Raw genomic sequence first — 24853 nt, 5'->3', positions numbered from 1 at the left:
CACACACACACACACATATATATATATATATATATATATAACAGTACCATTTTTATCACTGCTCCTGCCAATGATGCAATCAAGGATGAAAAATATGTAATCCTCCTTCCCTACAGCTTCCACATTTGGACGAAATTGGAAAAAAATTGTTTCATGGGCAATGCACTTTGATAGAATGAAAAATGACATATGGAATTTAGTGCTGTGCAATTATATGCTGTAGTGAAGTTGAAGCATTGCATACAAAATAGAGAATTAAATCATTACATTATGACATTTGAATGCAGTATCCATCCAATAATGACCAAAACAAGCCAATAATTATTCAGAAGTTAACAGTGTTTATCGCTACTTCACATTCAGTGAGATCTTTTGCCTCGATTTATAGGCAGCAAGTTCTCTTCGGAAGTAAACCCAACTCGAAATAGAAATAACAAGTCCACTAAAAAGCTAAAAACATTGGAGATAGTTGAAAATTAATTTATCCATCCTATTAAACGAAAGGAATTCAGTGTTCCCGTTAAAAAGTAATATATACAAATGCATGAGAAACGATATTCAAATTCAAAACCATTCACCTGACAGTTTCTGAAACTGACAATCAAAACATTATGCAATTAAAATTAAATTACATTTTTTTCTCTTCTTCCAGTGGGGCACCAAAGAAACAATTAACAAGCAGGCACCTAGTAATGTGATAGACTTGCAGTAAATAGGAAAAGATACAGGATGGTCCTATTGGTGCATTAGACCTCATTATGGAATCAATTACAATTCTCCAACATGCGCGCACAATCTATGGAAGTTCTTCACACCTGGCTCTGAAGGCAAAATGTACAAGCAGCCTCAGCTCATGCTTTTAAGAAATCACCAAAAAGCAGCACTCAATTAATGGTGTTTACACATATTCTTGTGCTTCTTCATTCAGGTACGGTCTCTTTTAGTGCAAATTGCAGCAGCCACAGTCACCACTTCATTATTCATGGATAATCAACTAGGCCACATTATGCCAAGTATCTAAACAAATTAGGGTTATCTTTGTCCCTTTCAAGATAGTCTCTTGTAATCAGATCTTCAATCCTCTTTTTGATTGCCTTGAAATCGGGCTGAAATTTCACAATCAAATTAAAAATTTGCTGAGAAACAAAAAAAAAATGAAAAATATATCATGAAAGACTATATGAAATGTCATATAAACCTTGAACATGCGGCCCAACTGCTCAACACACTCCATAACCAGCTGTTGGTGACCTAAAACTTTCCGACTCTTCATGATGCGCACAATTGAGGCATCAATAGCATATCGTCTGTCCTTGTCAACATCTTCAATTACTTTCTTCTTCTCATCCACAGGAGGCAAAGGAATCTGCAAATTGAAAAAGCAAATACATTCTCTCGCATAATTCACGAGAGGCAGATTTGAACAAGATATTAAATAGAAGTCTTCAGTACCTTGATTCTCCTCATCTTGTCAGTGAACTTTGAGTTGAATTCAAAGTAATCAGTAGGAGAGATTGATTTTGTATTTGGTTCTTTGCTTAGAATCTTATACTTTGCACATGACAAAGAATGGAGCAGTCTAACAACATCATCATCGGTCAAGTTCAATTGAATCATGATCTCTGAATAACTCAATCTATCAGAAGAGTTGAACAGCAACAGTGCAGAAGCCTGTTTGAAGACATAATAAAATTAATATCAACATTCAGTAATAAAGAAATCCATCTAATCCACTCCACTATACTACTGGAATGAACAAACTGAAATAAGAGATTAACTTCATTAAGATATTACCTGATAGGTGGTCACAATCAGTTCCATGGTTTTTGGTTCAAATTTCCCAATAAGGTTACAAGTACCCAGAGAGTATATAAAGGTAAGTTTTCTGTGTTTTGTTTTTGTTTGATAGAATTCCCTAAAAACTTCAACACATTTAACCTAAAGCAGCAATAGAGAAGAAAATACATTAGTGGCCCAACCAACATGCTAACATTCTGACTAAAACAGAAACAAACAAACATACCATCTCTGCTGGAAGGTTCAAATCAAATGACTTGTAACTTGGCCAGAAGCCAGTTGTCAAAACAGTAACTGTCAAGTCAATCCCTGGATTTACATTGGAGTTATTGCTTAGGTACTCCTCAAAACTAGTTTGGTTTTCCCTTGCTAATGTCAAATCCGTTACCTAGTAGACAATTGAGTTTGAGTAATCATTTCAGTTGATATAACAATTTTACACATATGAACCCATGTAAACTTTTGATCAACAAAGTATGATAAAAGACAACTGACCATCCCTTCCATCTTTGATGTGAACTGACCACCACATTGCTGCTTCAGCTTTGTCAAAATACTTCTCTCATGATCATCATTAGCGCTCTTATCAAAAAGAAGCCGCCGAGCAAGCTTCTTTCTGTCAGTAACCAGACCACCAAAAATAATTATATATCAGTTGAAAACTTCCTCCTTAAATGAGTCAAATTTGAACATTTATTCATTAAAAATATCATTTCTGACCTATAAAATTCAGCAAATAAGTCTTTGTCACTGATATAAGCAAGCAGCTTTACCACCTGCATATCAATAGCAAATTCAATTGAAAAAAAAAAATGATATAACATATAGAAAAAATCGAACAATATTATGAAAGCACAGCAGACCTTTTCCAGTGTTTCCTCAATAGCTTCATCACTCAGTTTCTCACTCCCACCTTTCTTAAGAATATTATCACAGAAAGTGGCCAATAGTTCTGCACTGGAACTTCCGCCAACGCCCTTGTTGCAGAAGACTTCAAAAGCTTCTTTCAATGCCTAGAGAAGAAGACAGAACATTCAAATGCTATATGCCAAGAATGATAAGATCTAACAATGTTATAATAATTGCCTACCTTGTGGAAAAGAGTGTGGTTCTGGAAACAATCATTGACATATGCCAAATATTTGTCATGCAGCTCAATAACCTTCCTAACAAAAACCTGAAGAAAACAGATTCAGTACCCAACCATTTCAATAGAACATTTGCCCTTTAGACGGAGAAATCGATAAATTTACCTGTTCTTGTAAACCAACAATGTCCTTTTTATCTGCCTGTAAAACAAAAAGGAAATTTTCTGGCATTAAAATCAAATGGAAAAATGACATTTGATAAAAATGGCACAACTAACATGAATGGTTAGATTAGTAATGAAATGAAGTGTTTATTCAACTATTTTGAACAACTCAATCAACACAGCAAAAGATGGATCTAAGGTTACCAAAGAAATCCAAGCTCAAATAGACTAATATGAAAATCACTTATTGGAACATGATTTTTTTTCATATGGATCCAACAACCAACTCATTGCCATCTTAGTCATGAAGCCATGAGCAACTCAGACAGTGAAGACTCTTAAAACTAGAATTAAAAATCATGATACTGACCTTCTTGTTGCATGCTGCATCTTCAGCTTGTTTGACCAAAGCAGTACCTTCAGCAGTAACATGCTGCACCACGGAGCAGAAAATGTTCCAAGAAGTTAAAATTAACTGATGCATCTCAGAGCCATGGATAGAGAAATACTAGTTCAAGGCTACCAACCTGCTTAAATATACTGGAAACAGGATCTAAGCCTCGGGGAATTTTGGAAAAGAGCCTAAACATTCGTGATAAATCCTCCACCTAAAACAAATAAAATAAGAACAAAGAAAACAGCAAGCATCCTAATTTGCAATTACTCTGATCAGCAAAATTGACTAAATAGCATGTGTATAACAGCTTATATGTACCTTGTCATCTCTGAGCAATGCATGGCATCCAGAGTGTTCCTTTTCAAGCAGTTGGTTTGCATATACAGCCAGCAACTCATGTTGAACTTTCTGAGAACAGATAAGGAAAAAAAAATACATAAAAGACTCGTAGTACCAATAGAAATAAAGAAAATAAAAGTCATATCATAACTTAGGCCTTAAAAAATGTAGCATTATGGGTGAAAACATACTCAATTCATAAAATTGACCAAGTTCATCAAAATTGGATTTACAATGCAAAAACAACCACTAACCTCCAGCAACTTTGGCTCACTGCTGGAATGCAAGTAGTGAGAAACCCTATCTTTCTCCCGTTTTAGACATTCCTCAGCCTGGGATCACCAGCAATGTACATAAGAAACCATTTAACATGGCACCTAACTCTATTTTAACCCATCACAAAAGAAAAACCCATTTACTTTTAACATATAATCTGGACAAGAATCTTCTAGAATCCAGTTGGACGCCTTCCGAGAATAATAAGCAGCTGTATCTTTAAGCATGGCTGCTTCAAAGTCATTCTCATAGTAATCCATCTGCCCCATTCCAATTTCAACAAATATATCCAAAACATTTTTTAATAAAGCTCGGTCAATCTGCTCTCCCTCACGCTCCTGGTCAATCTGAATCAAAACATTTATTTTAATCAATCTTATCCAGGAAATAAGAAGTGGACTATATGTTTAGGGAAACAAAAAAGTTAACATACCAGAGAAATTACAGCATCCCTCACTTTACCATTTAACTCCTGGTATACCTGAAATTAGAGGTACATTTTAATTTATAGAAGATTTTGAAGACCATCACACAGGAAAGTGGATAAAAAAAGAATTCTAGTTGGATTTATGGTTCAAGAAGGGAACAGCAGAATGTCATTAACAAATACAGACAGATCACAGAGATGAAACCACAATTAAAGGCCTAAGCAATCACATACCAGATCACGGAAGCAAGTGAGTCCAACTTCATTTAGGGGTGGAAGTGATCTCCGAGCAATAAAGTAGCGGTCCAGGTAATGGAAGAAACGAGAAAGCCACCTAACCATGACTTTATGGTTTGCCCACCTTTTCACAAGTTCTCTCAACATAAACTCATCATGCTTCTCTCTTAAGGATGGCAATACCTGAACCAGAAGACGCAAATTGAAAAATAATGAAGAGGTGCTTATATTAAAATATAACTAGATTAGAACTTCAAATGATTCAACTGACACCTCCAAACAAAACACCTAATTCAACAAGGACTGACTTACATCTATCTTCATTAACACAGCATAGGCCCCAGCCCAATGGGACTTCCATTATACCAAAATAAATAAATAGAAGGATACAATTATTACACAATCTACATGGGATGCTGAAAGTATTCCAAAAGGCAAGCCTCAATCAAGAGCACAAATTTCTCAATGGAGCACTAAAGCTATAAATTATTGGCCATATCACGGAGACGCCAAAGAAGTTACCATTGCCTTCAAGGCACATGTGGCACATCTAAGATTGTAGGGCTATAAATGTTCAATCTACTTAACTCATGCCTAGAAAATCTTAAGAACAAGAAGCAATAATAAAAATTCTGATGAACACATTGCAACTTAAAGTTTATGCCTCGCAACAAAATCATTTTTGATTTAGAGCCATGGGGCAGAATGTATGGACAGCACAAATGTTTCGAAGACTGGAACTCAATTTAAATGTTCCTCACCGTCGAAGTGATGTATTCTTCAAAAGACTCACGGTACTTGTCATACAGTTGTTGGGAGTAATCATGAGGGGGCTTTTGTGTACACATGTTGTAGATGGTCCTATAGAGAAAATTAAGGAAAATAACAGCCACATTGACAAAACCAACAGCATCAGCGATCCAAATCAAAACACAGGTCAATTAAGACGCATAGAAATTGGCATAAAAAAAAGTAACATGATAATGGATACGTGTAGAGCATCATGTAGTCCTCAGAGCTGAATTGTGGCTCAGGCAACCCTTCTAGGATGTTCTTCAGCTTTGTTATCCCCTTTTGCATAAACTCCCATCCTTGCTCTAGGTCAATTGTCTTCCGCTCATTCATTGTCATATCGCCAAAACACTAATTCTCAGACCTCCAAAACAAAATCTGCGTAATATTAGATACAAACCGTTGATTAGAATAATTACAGCAGCTAAATTCACATTCTTGTACAGAACACAACTAATTCACTGAAAAAGAAGATTCATTCACAAATAGCTTAGAAACTAACTTGATTTACAATGTTAAGATTATTTGAACAACAAGTATAAAAGAATCCAGTAACCAAGAGCTGGAACTTATTCTTCATCACCACAAAAACCCTAACTACATCACAAACACAAATGATAAATCAACTGTCACTGTAAATTCTCTTATTCTTAACCTAAAACCCCAATTCTCAATTCGGGAAATGAGAAGCCATGGGGAAAAACAATTTGAGAAACTACAAACTCAAGTTTCAGGTAATGATAAGTGTAGCTGCCCCAAATGCTTCAATCCTACTTTTTTCTCCTTGGGTTTCCCGAGATTTCTCAGTACCAAAACAATGAAAATGCTCCAATCGGATCTCGAAAAGAGATGTTATTCACAAATTGATAAACTATTGAAAAGAGTAATTCATCTGGAATGAAGAAACAATGAAGAGGAAGAGAACAAAGAGATTCGATTAGAAATTACCTCTACATATAAGAAGAGAGAATGAAAGGGCCAAAGAGACTTGATTTGAAGAATAGAAGGAAAAAGGGCTAGAAAGTGTTAATGGAGATGAAGGACGAAGAAGACGTAGTCCGACAAAGCATTTGATGGCTAAGAGGCCGTTGAGCAACGAGATCGATATGCGGCTTTCTTTCGGGTCTCGGATCCTCTATTGTTCTTAAAATAATAATTATAAAATATTATTATTTTAAGATAATTAAATACATTAACTTTTTTTTTTCTTTAACATTGAGAAAAAATTTAGTTGGTGAATAAATAATTATAATTATAGTATATAATTATAATTATATAATTATTGTATTCTTATTTTTAATTATATAATTTAATTTTAATATTTTATAATTTATAAATGGAATATCATTTATTAATTTCTTTTAATTGAAGATGACTTTTTTTAATGCCAAACCCAAGATGGTAACTTGAGGTGGTCCAGCAAGTCTAAGTTAATAATTAGAGCATTAAACATAAATAAAATAGTCAAAGCAATGTAGATCCCATAATGAAAGAATTTTTATTCATTATATATTTTTAACAAATATTTTTAAAATAGTATTTTTTTGTATTAATAATATTTTTAACAAAAAATATTGATCCCATGAGCTGGACTCTGCGTAGGCCCAACAATGATCCACCAATGAGAAAAAAAGAACTAAGCTGACTTGCAAGTGATGTGACTCGTCGTTGATGCAAACAACTGATCTGTTTAGTGGACGACTCGTCGTTTTTTTTAATTTGTCTGTGATATGGAGAAAGTTGATGCTTAAAATGCAGAGTTTAACTGCAGTAAAGATTTGGCTTTCCGCCAATGAGCCCAAGTCCAAGCTAAATGTGCTAAAAAAAAAAAAAAAAACGATTATCTTAGAAATTAGAATGGTCAAAAGAAATAATGGATTCTTCAATGTTCATGTGATAGATTCCTGTTCCTAGTTACCAAAAGATTGATTGCAAATGTGGTTAACTTGCTTGAGATTTTCAGCAAGAATTGAATTTATTCAATACATGTGTTTGTTAAAATATAGTTACATATAATGAAATGTAATAAAAATTATGGTCCATTAAACAAGTATTAATGGCCTAACAATCTTAATACAAAATCGATTCATTTGCCAACAGAAATCATCACCAAACCATTTCTTTCCTTCAAGTTCACTAGCATTTTCTGACCAATTCATTTTCAACAACCTGCTTCAAGAAATTAACAGCAAATCAGGCCTGAAAAGCTGAAGCTTCCAATCCCACATAAAAAAATCACTAGCCCCCTGTTTGGCATTGAGATTCAGAAGCCAAAAATTCACATTTCCAAACGTTAGAAGTAACTGACCAGACCTGAAGTATCTTCTTTTGGGTTGTGGCTTGCAGGTAAGAAGAAACTATTTCTTTCTCACGCTTCAAGCATTTTTCAACCTAAATTCCCATCAAGAAAAGAAAATTGAAAATCGAGCAATCTGTGCATACAAAATACTGAAAAAAATTATTATATTTTCAGTACCATGAACATGTAATCCTCATAGGGCTCATTCTGCATCCATTTAGAGGCATTTTCTGAATAAAATACAGCACTTTCCTTGAGCAGTGATTCTTCAAAATCTTGCTCGTAATATTTCATTGATTCTATTCCCATCTCTACATAGATTGTCACAATACTTTTCACCAATTCCTGATCAATTAGTTCTCCATTGCGTTCCTGATTGATCTGAAGATCAAAGTTCATAAATACATATAGAATGAAGTCGAGTGATTCAATTAGGAAAGAGAACTCAGAAAACTCAGTTACAGTGTCTGACCATACCATAGATATAACAGTGTTTCTTACTTGTCCATTTATTTCACCGTACACCTAAAACTCATAATTCGAAGATGGGTGTGTTAGAAAGGGATTGATCATGTCCTGGCACTGTAAAATGAATGAATTTTCCATTACTTACCAAGTTATAGAAAGCTATGAAGCTGTTTTCTTGAAGTGAAGGGAGTTGTCGAATGGGAATGAAGTATCTTTCGAGATAATGGAAGAACCTTGAAAGCCATCGAGTCATAGTTTTGTAATTTGCCCATTTTCTCACCAATTCTTGCAACAAATCTTGGTCTCTCTTTCCTCTTAAAGAAGGCAAGACCTGTTAACAATAAAGAATCCATTTCTCAGAACTGAATTTTGAGCAAGTACATATCGTTGGTAGATCTCTAAAATGCATCTGACCTTAGAATTTAGATGCTCTTCGCATATCTCCCTATATTTGTCATATAACTCCTGAGAATACTCGCGGATTGGGTGCGGGCTAGTAATGTTATAAACTGCTCTGCCTCAGCCAAATTAAAGCCATACAAGTCCAGGTAAAAAAATCAAAGAAAAAAACCAGATCACTCACTTCAGATCAGAGAAACCGATCGCAGATTGATTGATAAAGAAGAATTATGCTAATTTTGAGACCAGAATGAAGCAAAAATCAAGAATAAGAAAATGAAACAGAGAGAACCCATGATTCAAAACTCAAAAGTGATCCTTGTGATGAAAAAGGATACGTATAGAATCGCATGTAATCTTCAGAATTGAAAGGCTGAGTTTCAATCCCTTCTAAAGAAGTATTGAGAGTATTAACCATCTCTTTTATCACCACCAATACTTCCTCGTACTCCCTTTCCCTTGACCTCCTCTTTTCATCTTTAGTGGCCATGGTGGGTGCTAATGAGTTTGAGCTTCGATTCAAAGATTTGAGAAATATGTATGTAATATAACTTGAGAATTTTCTTGGTTGGTGGATGTGTTCTGGGCAAGTTACTTTGACAATTCAGTCCAAAGACTTTTTGAAGTTGGTAGATTGCAGACTTGCTCATCTTTCTTTGAAACTTCCTGTACACACACACACACATATATATATATATATATATATACACTAAAAAATCCTTGCAAATTTAAATTATTTAAAAAAATTTAAAAAATTTTCTTGTATAGATATAATCTATTATTAATCCAATACATATGATATACGATGAATTTATCTATTAAATATAAGAATTTAACATGCATGTCTTGAATTTATAATGAGCTGGATCTAAATAAGAATTTTTTATTATTCATATGTGAGTTTTAAGGTATTTCTAATATTCTATTGAAAGGAAATATGAATTTTATATATAACTAGCCGAATGTTCGTCTCATGTACAGTAATATATATAGAAAATATTTAAATATTATTTTTCCATCCAAGTAAATATTGGTATTAATTTTACTGCTATTAACATTTTCAAATTAAAAATGAGAAAATATGATGATGTGTAATATTTATATTTAGTAACTATATATTACCATTGTTTAAAAAATATAGAAAAATTTAATGTCATTTTTTCTCTTTTTTTAAAAGAAATTTAAAAGTTAATGAATAAATATTACTTTTAATAATTAGACATATCTAAAAGAAAATTCAATCATTAATTTCTTATAAAAATTCAAATATCCTCTTATGCTTGGTTCTTATTTGGAGCAGATATTTTAAAAGAAATTAAACTTTCAGTTGTAGCAATAATTATAGAATCATGATAATATTTATTGAATTTTAAAATTAAATTGACAAATCATCAATAATTAAATACTAAATTTAATTACAGTAAATATATTTACAAATTTTTATTAAACAGTTTTATTTTCCTTTTAAAATAAATGTTGATCTTAATTTTATTGCTATTAATATTTTTAAATTAAAAATTAGAAAATTTCATAATGAATGACAATTATAATTAATAATTAATACATTTTCATTATTTAAATTTAGAAGATGAAATTAATTAAAAATTATATTTAGAAAATTAAATTATTTAATAATTATATATTACAACTATTTAGAAAATACATAAAAAGTTGACATTAATAAATTCAATTAAAAATTAGCACATGGTATAAATGTGATAAATTTAAAATTTTATCTCTTCTTGAACTTATTTTATAAAAATTTAGACCACATTTTCATTATGAAGCGAAAATAGAACATATACAAGATTAACATATGTGTTTATTGAGTATAATTAATAAATTAATCTAATTAATTTTTAGTTTTTCTTATCTCTAATTAAATTGAGTTTTTCAGATATTTATAATAATTAAATAATAATAGTAGCTACTTATTATAGTATTAAAGTGTCATAATTAAATAATTTGTAACTTATATATATAAAAGTATGGAATAAATAACTTATAATTAAGGAAATTACTTGACATTATTTACTAATTTATTATTTAATTAGTTAATCATGAAAATTATGATAACAATATAATAAAAAAGATATTTAAAAAGAAATAAAAAAAATATAAAAATTAAATACTTATATAAAAAGACAATAATTATTATAATTATAAAATATAATAATTTTAATATGATAGGTGTCTTATGACAAAATTAAGAAAAAATATGTTCATGTGGCATGTTCTCTTTTTAGAATGTCATGTGGGTGGCATAAAGGAAAACTTTCCTACCTCTCTATGTATATAATTACAAGTTTCAATTTTTACTTTATATTTTGCCTAGAAACTTTTAAGATATATTATATTATTAAAATTATGAACTGAATAAAATACTTTTATAATCTTAAATTATTTATAATAAATATTAATGAAATATAATAAATTAAATATTAAAAAATAGAATCCTAATGAAATTTTATTTTATGTGTATTCTAAATTTGAATTTATGATCTTAATGGCTGACAAGGAATCCAATTACAAAGCGGACACTGCAGGAACCAGCCTAGAAACCCAACTTCTTTAAATTACTCCAACTAGTTTATTTGAACACAACTTTGTATCTCCACCACCAAAGAGGCAAGAGAAGTACTCTGATGGCGGAGTTAGAAGAAGAAAGGTCGTCATTGGAAGAGCAACAACAAGTGCAAGAACAATATGGACATAAGACAAGCCTAGCTAAACAAAGATCATTCGATTTGGAGGCAGATGGAGGCAGCACTTATACTGATCGTCAGGTATATAATAAAATTTCTTGTTTGGGTTTGATTTATGATTGGGATTGAATTAATGAGACTTGTTTTTGTTGTCTTTGCAGAAAGCAGATAGGGGAACGATCTTGAAGCTTGCGTTTCAATGCATTGGTGTTGCTTATGGTGATTTAGGTACATCTCCATTGTACGTTTTACCTGGAATTTTTCCTGATGGGATCAAGAACGAGGAGGATATCTTTGGAGTGCTTTCTTTGATTATTTACTCGATTATTATCATCGCCTTTATTAAGTACGTATTCATCGCTTTGGCTGCTAATGATAATGGCGATGGTAAGCTTAAGCTTCTATTAATTACCAATTTCTTGGATAGGAAAGCTATAGGAAAAAAAAAATGGTTTCTAAGTACTCATCCATTGCAGGAGGAACCTTTGCACTTTATTCTCTTATATGTCGCCATGCCAAGGTCAATTTGATACCAAACCAGCAGGCTGAAGATAGAGAAGTGTCCAAATATAAATTGGATTTACCAAAGCATAGTACGAAGTTGGCTTCAGCTCTCAAATATTCACTTGAGAGTAGCCTTATAATCAAGTATTCTCTATTCTTCACAACCTTGATTGGAGTGTCCATGGTCCTTGGAGATGGAATTCTGACACCCTGCATATCTGGTAAATAAATTAGAAAAAAAATCCTCACCTTTTTTTGAAAAGAACAAAAATTTTTATGCTTCAATTTCTTTGGTGTAGTATTATCTGCTGTTGGAGGTATTAGGGAGGCCGCTCCTAGCCTTTCACAAGATGCAATCATGTGGATTTCAGTGGTGATTTTGATTCTATTGTTCCAAGTTCAGAGGTTTGGAACTGATAAAGTTGGCTATACTTTTGCTCCAATTCTAGTGCTATGGTTTGCTTTTATTGCGTTTATTGGGCTTTTCAACTTCATCAAGTATGACCCTGGTGTAATCAAGGCTGTCAATCCATGGTACATTGTCAAATATTTCCAGAGGAATAAGAAAAAAGCTTGGATTTCTATTGGAGGTGTCATTTTATGCCTCACAGGTACAGATCCTTATATATAGTGGTCTCATGGACTTTGGACTGATGATGAGATACTAATTTACATTTCCTTTTTCACTTGAACAAAATTAGGGTCTGAAGCTTTGTTTGCTGATTTGGGCCACTTCAATATTCGATCAATTCAATTAAGCAGTTGTGCTGTACTCTTTCCCTCTGTCTTGCTAGCCTATATTGGCCAATGTTCCTATCTCCGTAAAAATACAGAAGATGTCACTGATGCCTTCTATAAATCAATCCCGAGTAAGTATGTTGTTACTAGACATGACTTATATCAGTGCTTATTCCGAGTTTTTATTGATGCAGAACCAATGTATTGGCCGCAGTTTGTTGTGGCAGTATTGGCCGCCATCATTGCTAGTCAGTCATTAATCTCTGCATCTTTCTCTATCGTCCAACAATCTGTAGCACTCGGGTGTTTCCCCCGAATTAAGGTCGTGCATACATCTGCAGAACATGAAGGACAAGTTTATGTGCCTGAGATCAACACTCTTTTGATGTTGGCCTGTGTTGGTGTCACCCTTGGCTTCAAAAACACTTTGACGATTGGCAATGCATATGGTAAGGACTTGATTACGTTATGATAATTTTAGCATAAGCTTCCTTCTAAACTCTGCATTGATCAATCAATCACTTTTTTCTGCTTTCTTGCAGGAATTGCTGTAACATTTGTTTTCGTGATTACATCTTCGTTTCTTGTTCTTGTTATGGTTATGATATGGAAAACAAATATCATCCTCATAATCATCTATGTCCTAACCATAGGTCTCATTGAAGTGTTATTTTTGAGCTCTACATTGTACAAGTTCACTGATGGAGGGTACCTTCCTTTACTATTTGCCTTGATTGTGGTCTCCATTATGTTCATATGGAACTATGGCTACAGGAAGAAGTATATGTACGAGCTGGAAAATAAAATTGCAATGGAAACACTTACTGATATAGTATCTGATGAGAGGATCCATCGAGCAGAAGGCCTGGGTTTATTCTATACTCATCTTGTTCACGGCATATCTCCCATATTCACTCATTATGTGTCGCATGTCCAAGCCTTGCATAAAGTTCTTGTATTTGTTTCAATCAAGTCACTGCCCATCAGTAGAGTTCCAGCTGAGGAACGGTTCTTGTTTCAACGAGTAAAGCCTGGGGAGTTGGTTTTCCAATGTATAGTGAGGTATGGATACAAGGATTCAAGAAAGGATCAGAAGACATTTGAGGAGTTGCTAGCAAATCAGTTGAAGGAATTCATTGAGGAAGATGGCAGGGGAGAAGACAGGCAAAGGGAATTGGCATTGGTAGATACTGCTTTGAGAGATGGTTTTGTTTATTTGATGGGTGAATGTGAGGTGATGGCCGCGAATGGATCTACCTGGGTTAAGAAATTGACTGTGGACTACCTCTACAATTGGTTAAGTAGATGTGTGAGGCAACCAGATGAAGTTTTCTTGATTCCTCGTAAGCAATTACTCAAAGTGGGAATGACTTACGATGTTTAGAGAAGTAGCTAGCCTCACCAGCTAAATTCAAATAAAGTTGAAATTAGCTGATAGGATTAGAATTTAGGATTCAAAACTTCCCTGATTTATTTTACAGTTTTAACCTTTAAATTGCTCATGTTGAATTGATATTTGAGAGTTCAGGATTTTCTAGATGTAAATATAATAAAGTTAATTCTGTTGTGCACTGCGGAAGCTCTTTAAACTGCAAAGAAATAAAGCAAACACATAAAACACTAATATTTACTTGGTTTACCCTCTTAATATAGGGCTGCATTCACAGGCATGCCATCTTCTACTATCATATACTACCCATCAACTCAATTACATCCAAGAGAACCCATACAACATCAAACTTGTAACAACTAGAACGTCTGGACAACATCAAACTTGTAACAACTAGAACGTCTGGAAAAATATTTTAGACTAAAGTGACGAGCCATAATTAACTCAAATAATAATAAAAAAAATTTAGAAAAAATTCTAGAAATAAAATACAACCAAGTTAAATGAGCCGGTGCCTTAGCGATGATTTTTGATCGACTTGTCCAATTAAGTAAATAATTATTATGACATAAAATATAAATAAAATATAAATAAGTATTGATGAAAATTAAATTAAAAATGAGTAAAAGAAAGAAGAAAGAAAGATAAACCGACAACTCGGTAAGAGCAAAATTTGGTCAATTAAATTTGAGGGTCCAATATTGACAAAAAATGATGATTATTAATTTAATGAAGCTAAATTAATTTAATTAATTGAAATTATGAAAATTAAAAATAATTATTGAAAATTCAAATTATAATGATTATAAACTTCAAAATAATTTTAAATTTGCTATTCTACTTATTTATCATATTGCCATTAAATATTTAATTATTATATAGGTTAATTATTAAACAAAATTCTGCATCTTTTTCCCTTCTTCTTCCCGTCCACTTGCCTTCTTCCCTTCTTCTCTAAAATTCTCAATTAAAACCCAAAATCCAAAGCTTGAAACCCTAAGTCTCAACCAAATTTTTTCTTGGAAAAATTATAGTCTACCCTAAACTAAAGCCTAATTAGTAGAAAGCACTTAAGAAAACTAAAAGAAATTAAGAGTTTGGGGCAAGAGGAATTTCAGCCAAGGTGGACCAAGAAGGAGCTTCAAGTTTTTGATTGATTAGAAGGTTGAGTTGAAGTTGAGTGAAGCTAAGGAACAAGGTTAGTGCTATCAATTCCTTTGGATTTTGAAGTTGTACCAAATTGATTTAGGTTTTGCTAAATTGGGAATTTGATGTTATGTTGATAAATTGATGTGTTGAGATTAATTATGGAGTATTTAAAGTGTATTGAATGTGATTGAAGTTGGTAGTAGTGTGGAATGGGGAGTATTAGAAGTGTTGTGTTCATGCAGGATTTTCTGGACTTTGAGTCCAGTACCTAAATGTGACCATAAGTAGAGTTAGGTTACACCAATTGGTGTGAGACCAATTGGACATTAAACTTAGGACATAATAACACATTTTTGGTGAAGAAACCATGCCCAGAAAACCAACTTAGGATAACCAAAAAAACTGCCCCAATCTGGGTGACCAACATGCTGTCCCTGGAAAATGACCAAATGAATAGTATTTGTTCAAATAGTTATAACTCAGTGTAGAAAAGTTCAATTGATCTGAAATTTTACCAAAAGAAAGCTGAGACATAGCCCTACAACTTTTATGAAGAACACAAATCTAAATTCTGACCATAACCTAGTCAAATTGCCAACCAAACTTAAGTCACCAAATCTAGCAGAATCAAATTGCCCAGAAATTGTTATGGTAAAATGACCATAACTTGAGCTACAAAACTCCAAATGGAGTGATTTAAAAAGGGAATTAAAGAAGACATAATAAGGAACAACTTTGATGAAGAAAAGTTAGCCCAGTTTCCACTGTAAAATTGTCCAATGGAACAGTAAACTTAGGTAATCAAAACTGAAAATTTAGAAATACATCTAGGGGACTTTAAATTGCAATTAGCAATCAATACTAGTAAATGTAAAACTCAAAATGTGAGATCTTAGTGTAATTAGAATTAATATATCCATTAAGTATGAAAAAGTCAACATTTTAGTTGACTAGTAAGGTGAATAGTAATCAAAATGATTAGTAAATTAAGATAAAAACCTAGAACCAATTCTAAGCTTAAATGCTTAGAATTGTATGACAAGTGTGGACTATGCATCCTAGTCAAAATTGTTAAAGGGAAATTAAGGCCATAGATTTGAAATTCATGAAATGTTCATGGATTACTTGAAAAATGAAAAATAAGTCATCTAATTGATGTGAATAGATAGTTAGGGCTTATATGCCCATCACAAATAGAATTCATAAAATATTAGTAACTCAACTTGAAAATAAAATTTGTAATTATTTAAGTAGATTTTTGAATGTATAAATGAGAAAGAAAAGAATGTTTTGAATACAATGGTATATGTGAACCATTATTTTGAATTGTGATCAATATGAATGACATAATGAATGAATAAATGAATCATATTAATGTATGAATGAGACATTAGTTCTTATTATTGTACAAAGGAAAAGTACTTTGAGTACAATGGTATAAATGGATAATTGATGTGAATTGTAATCACATAAATGATCAAATGAATGTATAAATTATAATTGAAATTTATCATGAAATAATGAAGTTATAAAATACAATATATTAATATTTAATGATATTATGTGCCATTGTATTACCTAGACATGTGTGTCAGATTGGATAGTATGGCATTCCAATAGGGTATTATTTTAGCAGTACTGTGAAAGGCTTTTATGCCTGTATTCATGGCTTTATGCCCGTATTCATGGCTTTTATGCCTGATTATGTGATATCATGGCTTTTTAGCCATACTGACTGCATACGTGGTTGACGTTCTGCGTCCCATGGTATGACGGCCCGAGGCACCACGGTGTCCAGTGCCAACTACCCGTTATCTAGTTTAGTCAGCCTGTCATAGGTTACTTGGGCAGTGTAATTTATTGAAATAAATTAAGACTGTTAGTAATTAAAAATATTAGAAATCAAATAAATGAGTTAATAAGACTTCAAAAGAATTAGGTAGAATTATGAAATGATCCAAACCACATAAAAATTGTTAAGTAAAATGATAAAAGAGTTGCAAAAATAGGTATAACTTAACTAAATATTTTAAATGTACCTTCTATTGCCATATGAATATAAACTAAGTATTTTTATTAATTCTGTATATTGTACATTATCACAGTGAATTTAGGAATTAAACGCTTCCAAAGCGGAACAAATTAGAACAAAAAATAATTAATATTAGACACATTGTATTAAATTAAATTGATTTTTAAATATTCAAATTATGCTTCGTTCTTTCTTTATTTGTATATTTTATTTTCTTGTTATATTATTGCACCACTAAGCAGCAATGCTTAGCGCGATGGATTTGTTTCCTCGCGCAGGTACTTTGACTAAGATTTTTGGAGTCCAGATCTGCAGAAGTGTTTGAAGTATTCAAGGTTGTCACCTCCTCAGCAATGCATGTAGATAGGGGCCATATAGATCATATTTTGTATTTTGTATAAAATGCTAGATATTATAATATAGATTATGAACAGATAATTAATAGAAATGTGATGTAAATTAATAAATTAGTTTTTTCATATGTAATTAATTTATATATCATGTAAATTAATGAAATTTGAAAATTTTACTTATATGATTTGAGCATGAATGAGATTGTATGGATTTGAAGACATATTTGAAATATATAGATAATGCATGGAAATGAATATGAAATTGAGATATATGAATGAGATGTGAATTATGAGATGGTTATGAAAATAATTGATGAGATTTTTATTTAAAATATTATTGAAATTTTCAAACAGGTGAATAGTAAAACACGTCAAATGATAATAAAATAGGAAAAACTCTATTAGTTTCTCCGTCGAAAAAAAATCGATATTAAATATAACGAGAACAAAATTTTTAAAGAAATAAAGTAAGGTAAGTTAGGGTGCTCCAGCACCGAATGTAGCACGCCTTGCTCGGCTACACTGTAGTCGGGTGAGGGGTATTACAAAACTGCTCATAGTAAGTATATTAGTTTGTCCCTCTCAGTATCCTCTAGACCTAACCCAATATATTTATTATTACAATGCTACACCACAAAGAGTGTCTTCAACTATATGGGCAAGAGCTATCTCACTAATGGACAAGAATCCCTTCCTTTTGAATTCTATGTACTTACTCCACTTTAGACCGAAGCCTCTCTCTACTGTAATGGGCAAGTGCCTCTCATTAATGGGTGGAGCCAAATCCTTAACAATTGGTAAGGCCCCTCTCTGCAATGGGCAACAGCTTCACTCTATGAGCTGAAAGTCAAATAACCCTTTCCACCATTTTCCTATTTATAGTGTTAATTCCCTCAATCATAATCTGATTGGGAGTCCCACTCAATTTACGAATAATACTAAAATAAGAGTTCTAATTTATATAGGAAATATTCCTCTATCCTATTAAGGAATATTTCTCCCACTCAAATTAGGAAAAGATCTCTCTACATCCCACTATGATTTTGAGTCATAATTCTAACAATCTCCACCTTGACTCAAAATCCATAAACCATTACATACCTCAAATTCTTGGGTGCCTTCAATCATTATATCTCTTTCTTCAAAAAATTATCACGTCATTTTCTTGATTTTGCATCAAAAGCTCTACTTCAATTTCAACTCTCCACCACCAACATTATTGCATGTGAGAATTTCTACATGTCGCAGCAGCTCCATCTTCAACCAAACTCATCCGGATCATCCCATGCTCTGATACTAATTTTTTGCGTACTGCGAAAGTATGTAAATTGCAAAGAAATAAAACAAACATACACAACACCAATATTTACGTGGTTCACCCTCTCAATATATGGCTACATCTACGGGCATGCTATTTTTCACTATCATCAATAAATAAATCATCATTACAAGCTCATAGTAAATATATTAGTTAGTCCCTTTCAATCTCCTTTAGACATAATCCAATATATTTACTGTTATAACACCACACCACAAAGGGTGTCTTCAACTATATGGGTAAGAGCTCTCTCACCAATGGACAAGAATTACTTTTGAATTCTATGTCCTTACTCCACCTTAGGCCCCTCATCAATGGGCAGAGCCAAATCCTCAGTAATTGACAAGACCCCTTTCTACAATAGGCAACAGCCTCACTCTATGAGCTGAAAGCTCAAATAATTTTTTCTACCATTCTCCTATTTATAGTGTTAATTCCCTCAATCCTAATATAATTAGGCGTCCTACTCAATTTAGAAATAACGCTAAAATAAGAGTTCTATTTTATATAGTAAATATTCCTCTATTCTATTAAGGAATATTTCTCCCACTCAAATAAAAAGTCTCTCCAAATTTCACTAGGATTTTGAGTCATAATTCTAATAATTTCAAATAAACTTCACCAAAATGCGATAAGTGGCATTTTGTTAATTTTTTTTTATTCATTTTGCCCCTATTTCATTAATAATTTTACAAGATTTGACGGACCCATATAAGGCATTTAATCTTCCGCTTGTCAACTGCAAAAAATAAATTTGAACCAACGCCAAATAAAACCGAGTAGGAAAATCTACAAGGAAACAATTTCGGGTGAAACCCAATTCGAGTTTCAAAAAAGACTCGTATTGTAAAAAAAAAAAAAAGAGATTCAGGCATAAGAACGCATCTGGGTTAGGAGTAGATTCTTGATTTCACAGCAGGATCCAACATGCTTTTGAGTTATGTGATGTTGATCAATGAGTTACGCAATTATTTTGGTGCATATGTAGTAAAATGCAATTAATCAAACAAAAATGAAACTGTTCAAATTCAAACTTTGAATTCTCAATAATCAAGCTTTTAAGATGGGAGTTCTCTCAATCGCCTCTTCAATTCCTATTCCCTTTCTGTTTTCCCTATTCATTCTCTTATTCCCTTAATTTTCAACATGGCCAACAACATGACTGTGGATTGGCATCCACTGCAACGTATTAGCTCAAAGAGAGCATGTTTGTTCCCGCGTTTCTTTTATTCTGGGCTGCTACTCTGAAAATGGAGAATACAAGCTGATTTTAAGCTTAGTGGCAAGGGATAGAAGACAATTGGGATTACAAGCATGAGATAAGCAGCATAACTAGCGCGAACAACATTATTAAGTAGAACTGTAAGGAATGCTGTGGTCATTATCAAAGTTAGCAAGCACATCATCAAGAGTTCAATCCAAAAATGTTGCATTATGTACATAGTTGAGCATAAAGCAAGTGATGTTCACATAACTGCTTTTACCATTGAAAGAAAAATGGAAGAATATCACTTGGAAACAATCCTACAGCGCAACGAGCGGACGAAAGTGTAGTTGATTATAATGATTGGATCTCAATCATCAGTAGTTAATATTATGTCACCATCCAATGAATACACTTCAATTATTGATTATAACGAGATTTGCATAAAATTCATTATTAATCAATAGTCATAATATAACCGTGCACATTACAGTGCTCTCAGCAATTAATTTGTGTGAGTTATGAATTTATAATGATGAATCTACTCTTAAAAACCATCGAGTGTAGTAGTCTAGTGATTATATATATATATATATATATATATACTGTTTAACTAAATAATTAAATATTAATTAAATATTTTGTAAATAAATTTAATTTATTTTATTGATGTAAGTTATTATTATTTTACTAATTAAACAATTTTAAGTTTAAATACATTTCAATATATAAATTAAATATAATAATAAGAAATTTAATAGGTATAAAAATAAATTATTAATTATTAAAAAGTTAAAATAGTATATTTTTTTTTTCTAAATGGTCTTTTTGATCATTTTAGTCATAATAGCATTTTAAATAATAATTTTTACCAAAAACATAATAAATAACTTGCTTACTTAGCAGTAAATTTTTAATTTTGTTACCAAACAATATAAGCTACTTTTTAAAAATAATAGTTTTATGAAAAATAAATTTAAAACAGCAACAACAGAATGCAATAGCAATGCCAAATAGTTCTGTGTATATTCATCAAAGTATTATACAGGAGAATTGAGAAATTGCAAGCAATAGTTAAAAAAAACTTTAAGTCTACGAGACTCTTTTTAATTCTTTAATTACATAATTTTAATTTATTATAAAATTATGATTATAATTAGTTTTTATACATATGTGCATATTAATATTAATATCAATATTAATTTTATTTAAATTTAATCATGTATAATTGTGACACCCCTTACCCGTCTACAGTATAGCCAGGCAAGATATGCCACTCAGTGTGCCGGAGCACCAATTCATATTTCCATTACAATTTATCCCTTTTAATTCATTTATTTACAATTTTTGATAAATTTGAATTTTTTCACAATTTTTATAGAAAATCCGGCAGAGCGCCGGCTATAAATTGGAAAAATAGTTCTTCTGAACCTATTTAAAAAACACTTCCAATAAAATTTTCAAATCCAGAACTCCATTATACACACATCTCAACTCAATCTCAAAATCACAACACTATTTTCAGAATTTTTCTGTTCACTTCATCACTTGAAACACATTCATGAATATTTCTCAACATTTCATTTTTCAACATAATATACAGAAAATTTCAATAACAGAAAATTTCAATAACATAAAATTTCATATATTTACATTATCAAATAATTTCAAGAGTTTATAGTTACAATCCAAAACTAATACAAAATGCAAAATACAAAATGCCACCCAAAGTCCTAATGTTCTACCAAGTGCACTGCAGATGTGAGGTGACTCTGGACTCAGTGTGCAGCTCTAAAAGTTCACCCGGTCTGATGTCTGCTGGGCTCCCCAGCTATTTCTCCAGTACTTGTGCGTAGCAAAAGTGACGCGCTAAGCAATTCTGCTTAATGGTGACAATATAAAATAAAATAAAATAAAATAACTAAAATAATATAAATATGCAGAATGTATGTTTAAATTTTTGGTAGACTTAATTCCTGGTATTTATTACAGTATGATTTGATTAAAAATTTGTAAGATTCATTATCATTGCCCGAGTAACCCATACTAGTCGACTGGACTGGATAAACGGGTAAACTGGCACTAGGTACTAAGTACCTCAGACCATCACACCATCGGTCACATTGTGTCTCCCGGTGTGCAACAAAACAGCTAATAAGCTGTAATAATTATTAGGGATAAAACCCGAGTATAACAACTCAAATAACATAGCCAAAGGCTATTATGTCACAGAATGGCATGGAGAGCCATGAAACACAGAATGGCATGAAGCCATATGCAGTACTGCTAACAGAACCCTATTGGCATGCCAACCTATCCAAATCAATCTTGCTAGGTATACTAGGGCATATTACACTTTAAAGTTTCACAATTCTTGAAATTCAAGTTTTAGTGTTACTATTCAATTCATTAGTCAACAAAATGTTGACTTTTACATGGACAATAGGTACATTGGTTTTAATACTCCCAACATACCACATTTTGCATTCTAAAATTGTTGGAATTGGTTGCCAATACCATTTCTAAGCTTAATGTTAATTGTACAAAATTTTCAGTTTTTAGGCTTTGTGTTTACTGTTCCATTAGTCATTTTTGCAGTGGGAATTTGGCAAAATGATCAATATGAAAGTTGTTCCTTATTTTGTTTAGTTACATTTCTTTTTTTGAATCACTCTATTTGGAGTTTTGTAGCTTAAGTTATGGCCCAAAAACCACAACTGGCCAAATTATAATTTTTCCAGAATTTCTGGACTGACCAAATCTACAGTATTAGGAGCAGTGACTTCAAGTCACTTTTTGAAAATGTTATGATCATAATTTGGGTTAGGTTTCTTCATGAAAGTTGTAGGTCTATATCTTAGCTTATTGCTGGTAAAATTTCAGGTCAATTGGACCTTTCTACACTGAGTTATGGCCAAATGACTAAATACTGTTCATTTGGTCATTTTGCCCAGGCAGAATGCAGGTCACCCAGATTAAGGCAATCTTTTGGTCAACTTGGTTTGGTTTTCTAAGCATGGTTTCTTCACCAAAGTTGTGCCATTATGTGTCTAGTTTTATGTCCAATTGGCCTTGCACCAATTGAACCTCTACAACTCTAGTTATTGCTGCTCAAACCTACTGGACTCATGCCCAATCATGCAGGTCACCAAGGGCAGCCACACCAAACTCAAATCCCACTACACAACCCACTTCATTTTTTATTCAAACAAAACCAAATGGTCACTAATTGACCATTAAAACCTACTTTCATCATCACATGATCAAAGTCTCATTTTTATCCCAAACCCTCACTCAAACATCGCAAACCATGCATTATCTTTTCCATTTCATCACTTCACTTAAGAGATGCATATTAAGGGCAGCCATACTACCATTTTAACTCCATAAAAATCATCACAATCTTACCCCAACTAAGGCTGCCAAAATTATGGGATGGCATACAAATGGTATTTAATAAATTTCTTTGTAATTTGCACTCATTCATAGTCCTTTAACATGGATTTAAAGTGAAAATCAAGGTTAGGTCACAAACCTCTAATGCAGTGAAATTTCCAACTTGCTAGGGTTCTTCTTTTTCTTTTTTTGCTTCCAAAAGACTCACTGAGATGTAAGAACACTTTTTTGTATTGGGAATATAGGGTTTAGTTGGGTAAAAGTCATGAAAATCAAGCTTTAAAAAGCTTGCTAATGGTGGCCATGGAGGGAAGGATGACGGCAAGGAAGAAGGGTAGAGATAGTTTTGATTTTTTTCTTCATTTTTCTACCCATTTAGTCTTTTTAAATAAACTTATACCATGTGTCAACATTGGATTAGTTGGGAAAATTTTAATGACATCATTATGATGTCAAAATCCCAATTTCTTTCATTTTTTTTATCCTTTTCTTGTCTATTTAATTTCAATTAAATTTTTAACAATATTTATTCATATTTTATGTCATATAAATTATTTATTTAACTGGATGAGTTGGCCAAAAATCATCTCTGAAGACGAAATGACCAAAATGCCCTCCATTTGGCTTAACGAGCCAAAATTATGTGTACCGATAGAAAAATTTTTCTAAGCATTTTCTTGGCATTCTAATGCCATAAGAACCTCAATGACCCTTCTTTGGAGTCCCAATAATTATTTAATAATTTTTTCCCCGGGTCTAGGGTTGCTAACGGCCTTCACCGTCACTTCCTTTTCGGGTTACTCATCCTTGGTGTGTCGGCTCGTTTAACCTTAGTGTATTTCGTTCTTATAAATTTTCCTTGATTGTTATGAGCATTATTTAGTTTCTTTATAACTCCTCACTCTAGTCTATTTAAAATTTCAAACATTCTAGCTGCCCGGACCGACATTAGTCACTGGAACAGTAGACTGTACCGACTAGCTAAAGTGAGGATGTTACAACTCTTTCCCTCTAAGAAAAATTTTTGTCCTCGAAATTTACCTGATGCAAACAGTTGAGGGAACTATTGCCTCATCATCTCTTCACTTTCCCAAGTTGCCTCTTTAGTATTGTGGTGCCTCCAGAGCACTTTCACCAGTGGAATTTGTTTATTTCTTAGTTCCTTCACTTCCCGAGCTAGGATCTATATAGGTTCTTCTGTATATATCAAGTCCGGTTGGATTTCAATATCTTCCATGGAGATGACATGTGAAGGGTCTGAGCGATATCTTCTCAACATAGAAACATGGAATACATTATGGATTTTATCCAGTTCTAATGGTAAAGCTAGCCGATAGGCCACTGGTCCCACACGTTTAATGACTTCATATGGGCCAATGAA

General features: G+C 32.4%; 3 protein-coding genes across 9 annotated transcripts; 1 reads left to right on the top strand and 2 right to left on the bottom strand.

Moving 5' to 3' along the window:
* Positions 1–466: 466 nt before the first annotated feature.
* On the bottom strand, positions 467–6655 carry LOC110664233 (cullin-1). 2 transcript variants are annotated; one of them, XM_021823826.2, is made up of 21 exons: positions 6466–6655; positions 6020–6114; positions 5717–5895; positions 5487–5586; positions 4723–4908; positions 4495–4542; positions 4205–4408; positions 4040–4117; positions 3765–3854; positions 3577–3657; positions 3420–3482; positions 3051–3086; positions 2888–2974; positions 2661–2810; positions 2518–2573; positions 2293–2413; positions 2024–2185; positions 1795–1938; positions 1453–1671; positions 1199–1366; positions 467–1106 (listed from the first exon to the last, which is right to left on the bottom strand). In XM_021823826.2, the coding sequence occupies exons 3-21, from the start codon at positions 5854–5856 to the stop codon at positions 1005–1007; spliced, it is 2235 nt and encodes a 744-aa protein (XP_021679518.1). In that variant the 5' UTR covers positions 5857–5895; positions 6020–6114; positions 6466–6655; the 3' UTR covers positions 467–1004. The 2 variants fall into 2 exon arrangements, with proteins under 2 accessions (XP_021679518.1, XP_021679517.1); XM_021823825.2 differs by lacking the exon at positions 6020–6114.
* Positions 6656–7455: 800 nt separating this feature from the next.
* Positions 7456–9313, bottom strand: LOC110664231 (cullin-1). Of its 5 annotated transcripts, none has more exons than XM_058144987.1 (6): positions 9022–9313; positions 8699–8798; positions 8430–8615; positions 7994–8341; positions 7815–7908; positions 7456–7689 (listed from the first exon to the last, which is right to left on the bottom strand). In XM_058144987.1, the coding sequence occupies exons 1-6, from the start codon at positions 9171–9173 to the stop codon at positions 7679–7681; spliced, it is 891 nt and encodes a 296-aa protein (XP_058000970.1). In that variant the 5' UTR covers positions 9174–9313; the 3' UTR covers positions 7456–7678. The 5 variants fall into 5 exon arrangements, with proteins under 5 accessions (XP_058000970.1, XP_058000968.1, XP_058000969.1 ...); XM_058144985.1 differs by having other exon boundaries at positions 7831–7908; XM_058144986.1 differs by having other exon boundaries at positions 7456–7686; positions 7831–7908; positions 9022–9312.
* A 1993-nt stretch (positions 9314–11306) lies between these two features.
* On the top strand, positions 11307–14202 carry LOC110664215 (potassium transporter 5-like). Of its 2 annotated transcripts, XM_021823797.2 has the most exons (7): positions 11307–11469; positions 11550–11775; positions 11865–12113; positions 12192–12503; positions 12594–12761; positions 12825–13079; positions 13173–14202. In XM_021823797.2, exons 1-7 carry the CDS (start codon positions 11329–11331, stop codon positions 14012–14014), a joined length of 2193 nt encoding a protein of 730 aa, XP_021679489.1. In that variant the 5' UTR covers positions 11307–11328; the 3' UTR covers positions 14015–14202. The 2 variants fall into 2 exon arrangements, with proteins under 2 accessions (XP_021679489.1, XP_058002369.1); XM_058146386.1 differs by having other exon boundaries at positions 12594–13079.
* Positions 14203–24853: the final 10651 nt, after the last annotated feature.

This window comes from Hevea brasiliensis, chromosome 4 (genome assembly GCF_030052815.1).
Source record: "Hevea brasiliensis isolate MT/VB/25A 57/8 chromosome 4, ASM3005281v1, whole genome shotgun sequence".
Lineage (NCBI taxonomy): Eukaryota > Viridiplantae > Streptophyta > Magnoliopsida > Malpighiales > Euphorbiaceae > Hevea > Hevea brasiliensis.
The sequence above is the reverse complement of the archived record's forward strand: the minus strand, read 5'-3'. Positions and strand labels throughout refer to the sequence as shown.

Excerpts from the sequence above, each read along its gene's own strand:
- LOC110664233 (XM_021823826.2), bottom strand. The coding sequence starts at position 5,856 with ATGACAATGAATGAGCGGAAGACAATTGACCTAGAGCAAGGATGGGAG. Across the intron at positions 4,909-5,486 it reads AAGAATACATCACTTCGACG|GTATTGCCATCCTTAAGAGA; the intron begins GTGAGGAACATT and ends CTTCTGGTTCAG. Across the intron at positions 2,975-3,050 it reads TTGTTGGTTTACAAGAACAG|GTTTTTGTTAGGAAGGTTAT; the intron begins GTAAATTTATCG and ends TGTTTTCTTCAG.
- LOC110664231 (XM_021823818.2), bottom strand. The coding sequence starts at position 9,173 with ATGGCCACTAAAGATGAAAAGAGGAGGTCAAGGGAAAGGGAGTACGAG. Across the intron at positions 8,342-8,429 it reads TCATAGCTTTCTATAACTTG|GTGTACGGTGAAATAAATGG; the intron begins GTAAGTAATGGA and ends TATGAGTTTTAG. Across the intron at positions 7,909-7,993 it reads ATGAGGATTACATGTTCATG|GTTGAAAAATGCTTGAAGCG; the intron begins GTACTGAAAATA and ends ATGGGAATTTAG.
- LOC110664215 (XM_058146386.1), top strand. The coding sequence starts at position 11,329 with ATGGCGGAGTTAGAAGAAGAAAGGTCGTCATTGGAAGAGCAACAACAA. Across the intron at positions 11,470-11,549 it reads GCACTTATACTGATCGTCAG|AAAGCAGATAGGGGAACGAT; the intron begins GTATATAATAAA and ends TTGTCTTTGCAG. Across the intron at positions 12,504-12,593 it reads TGTCATTTTATGCCTCACAG|GGTCTGAAGCTTTGTTTGCT; the intron begins GTACAGATCCTT and ends GAACAAAATTAG.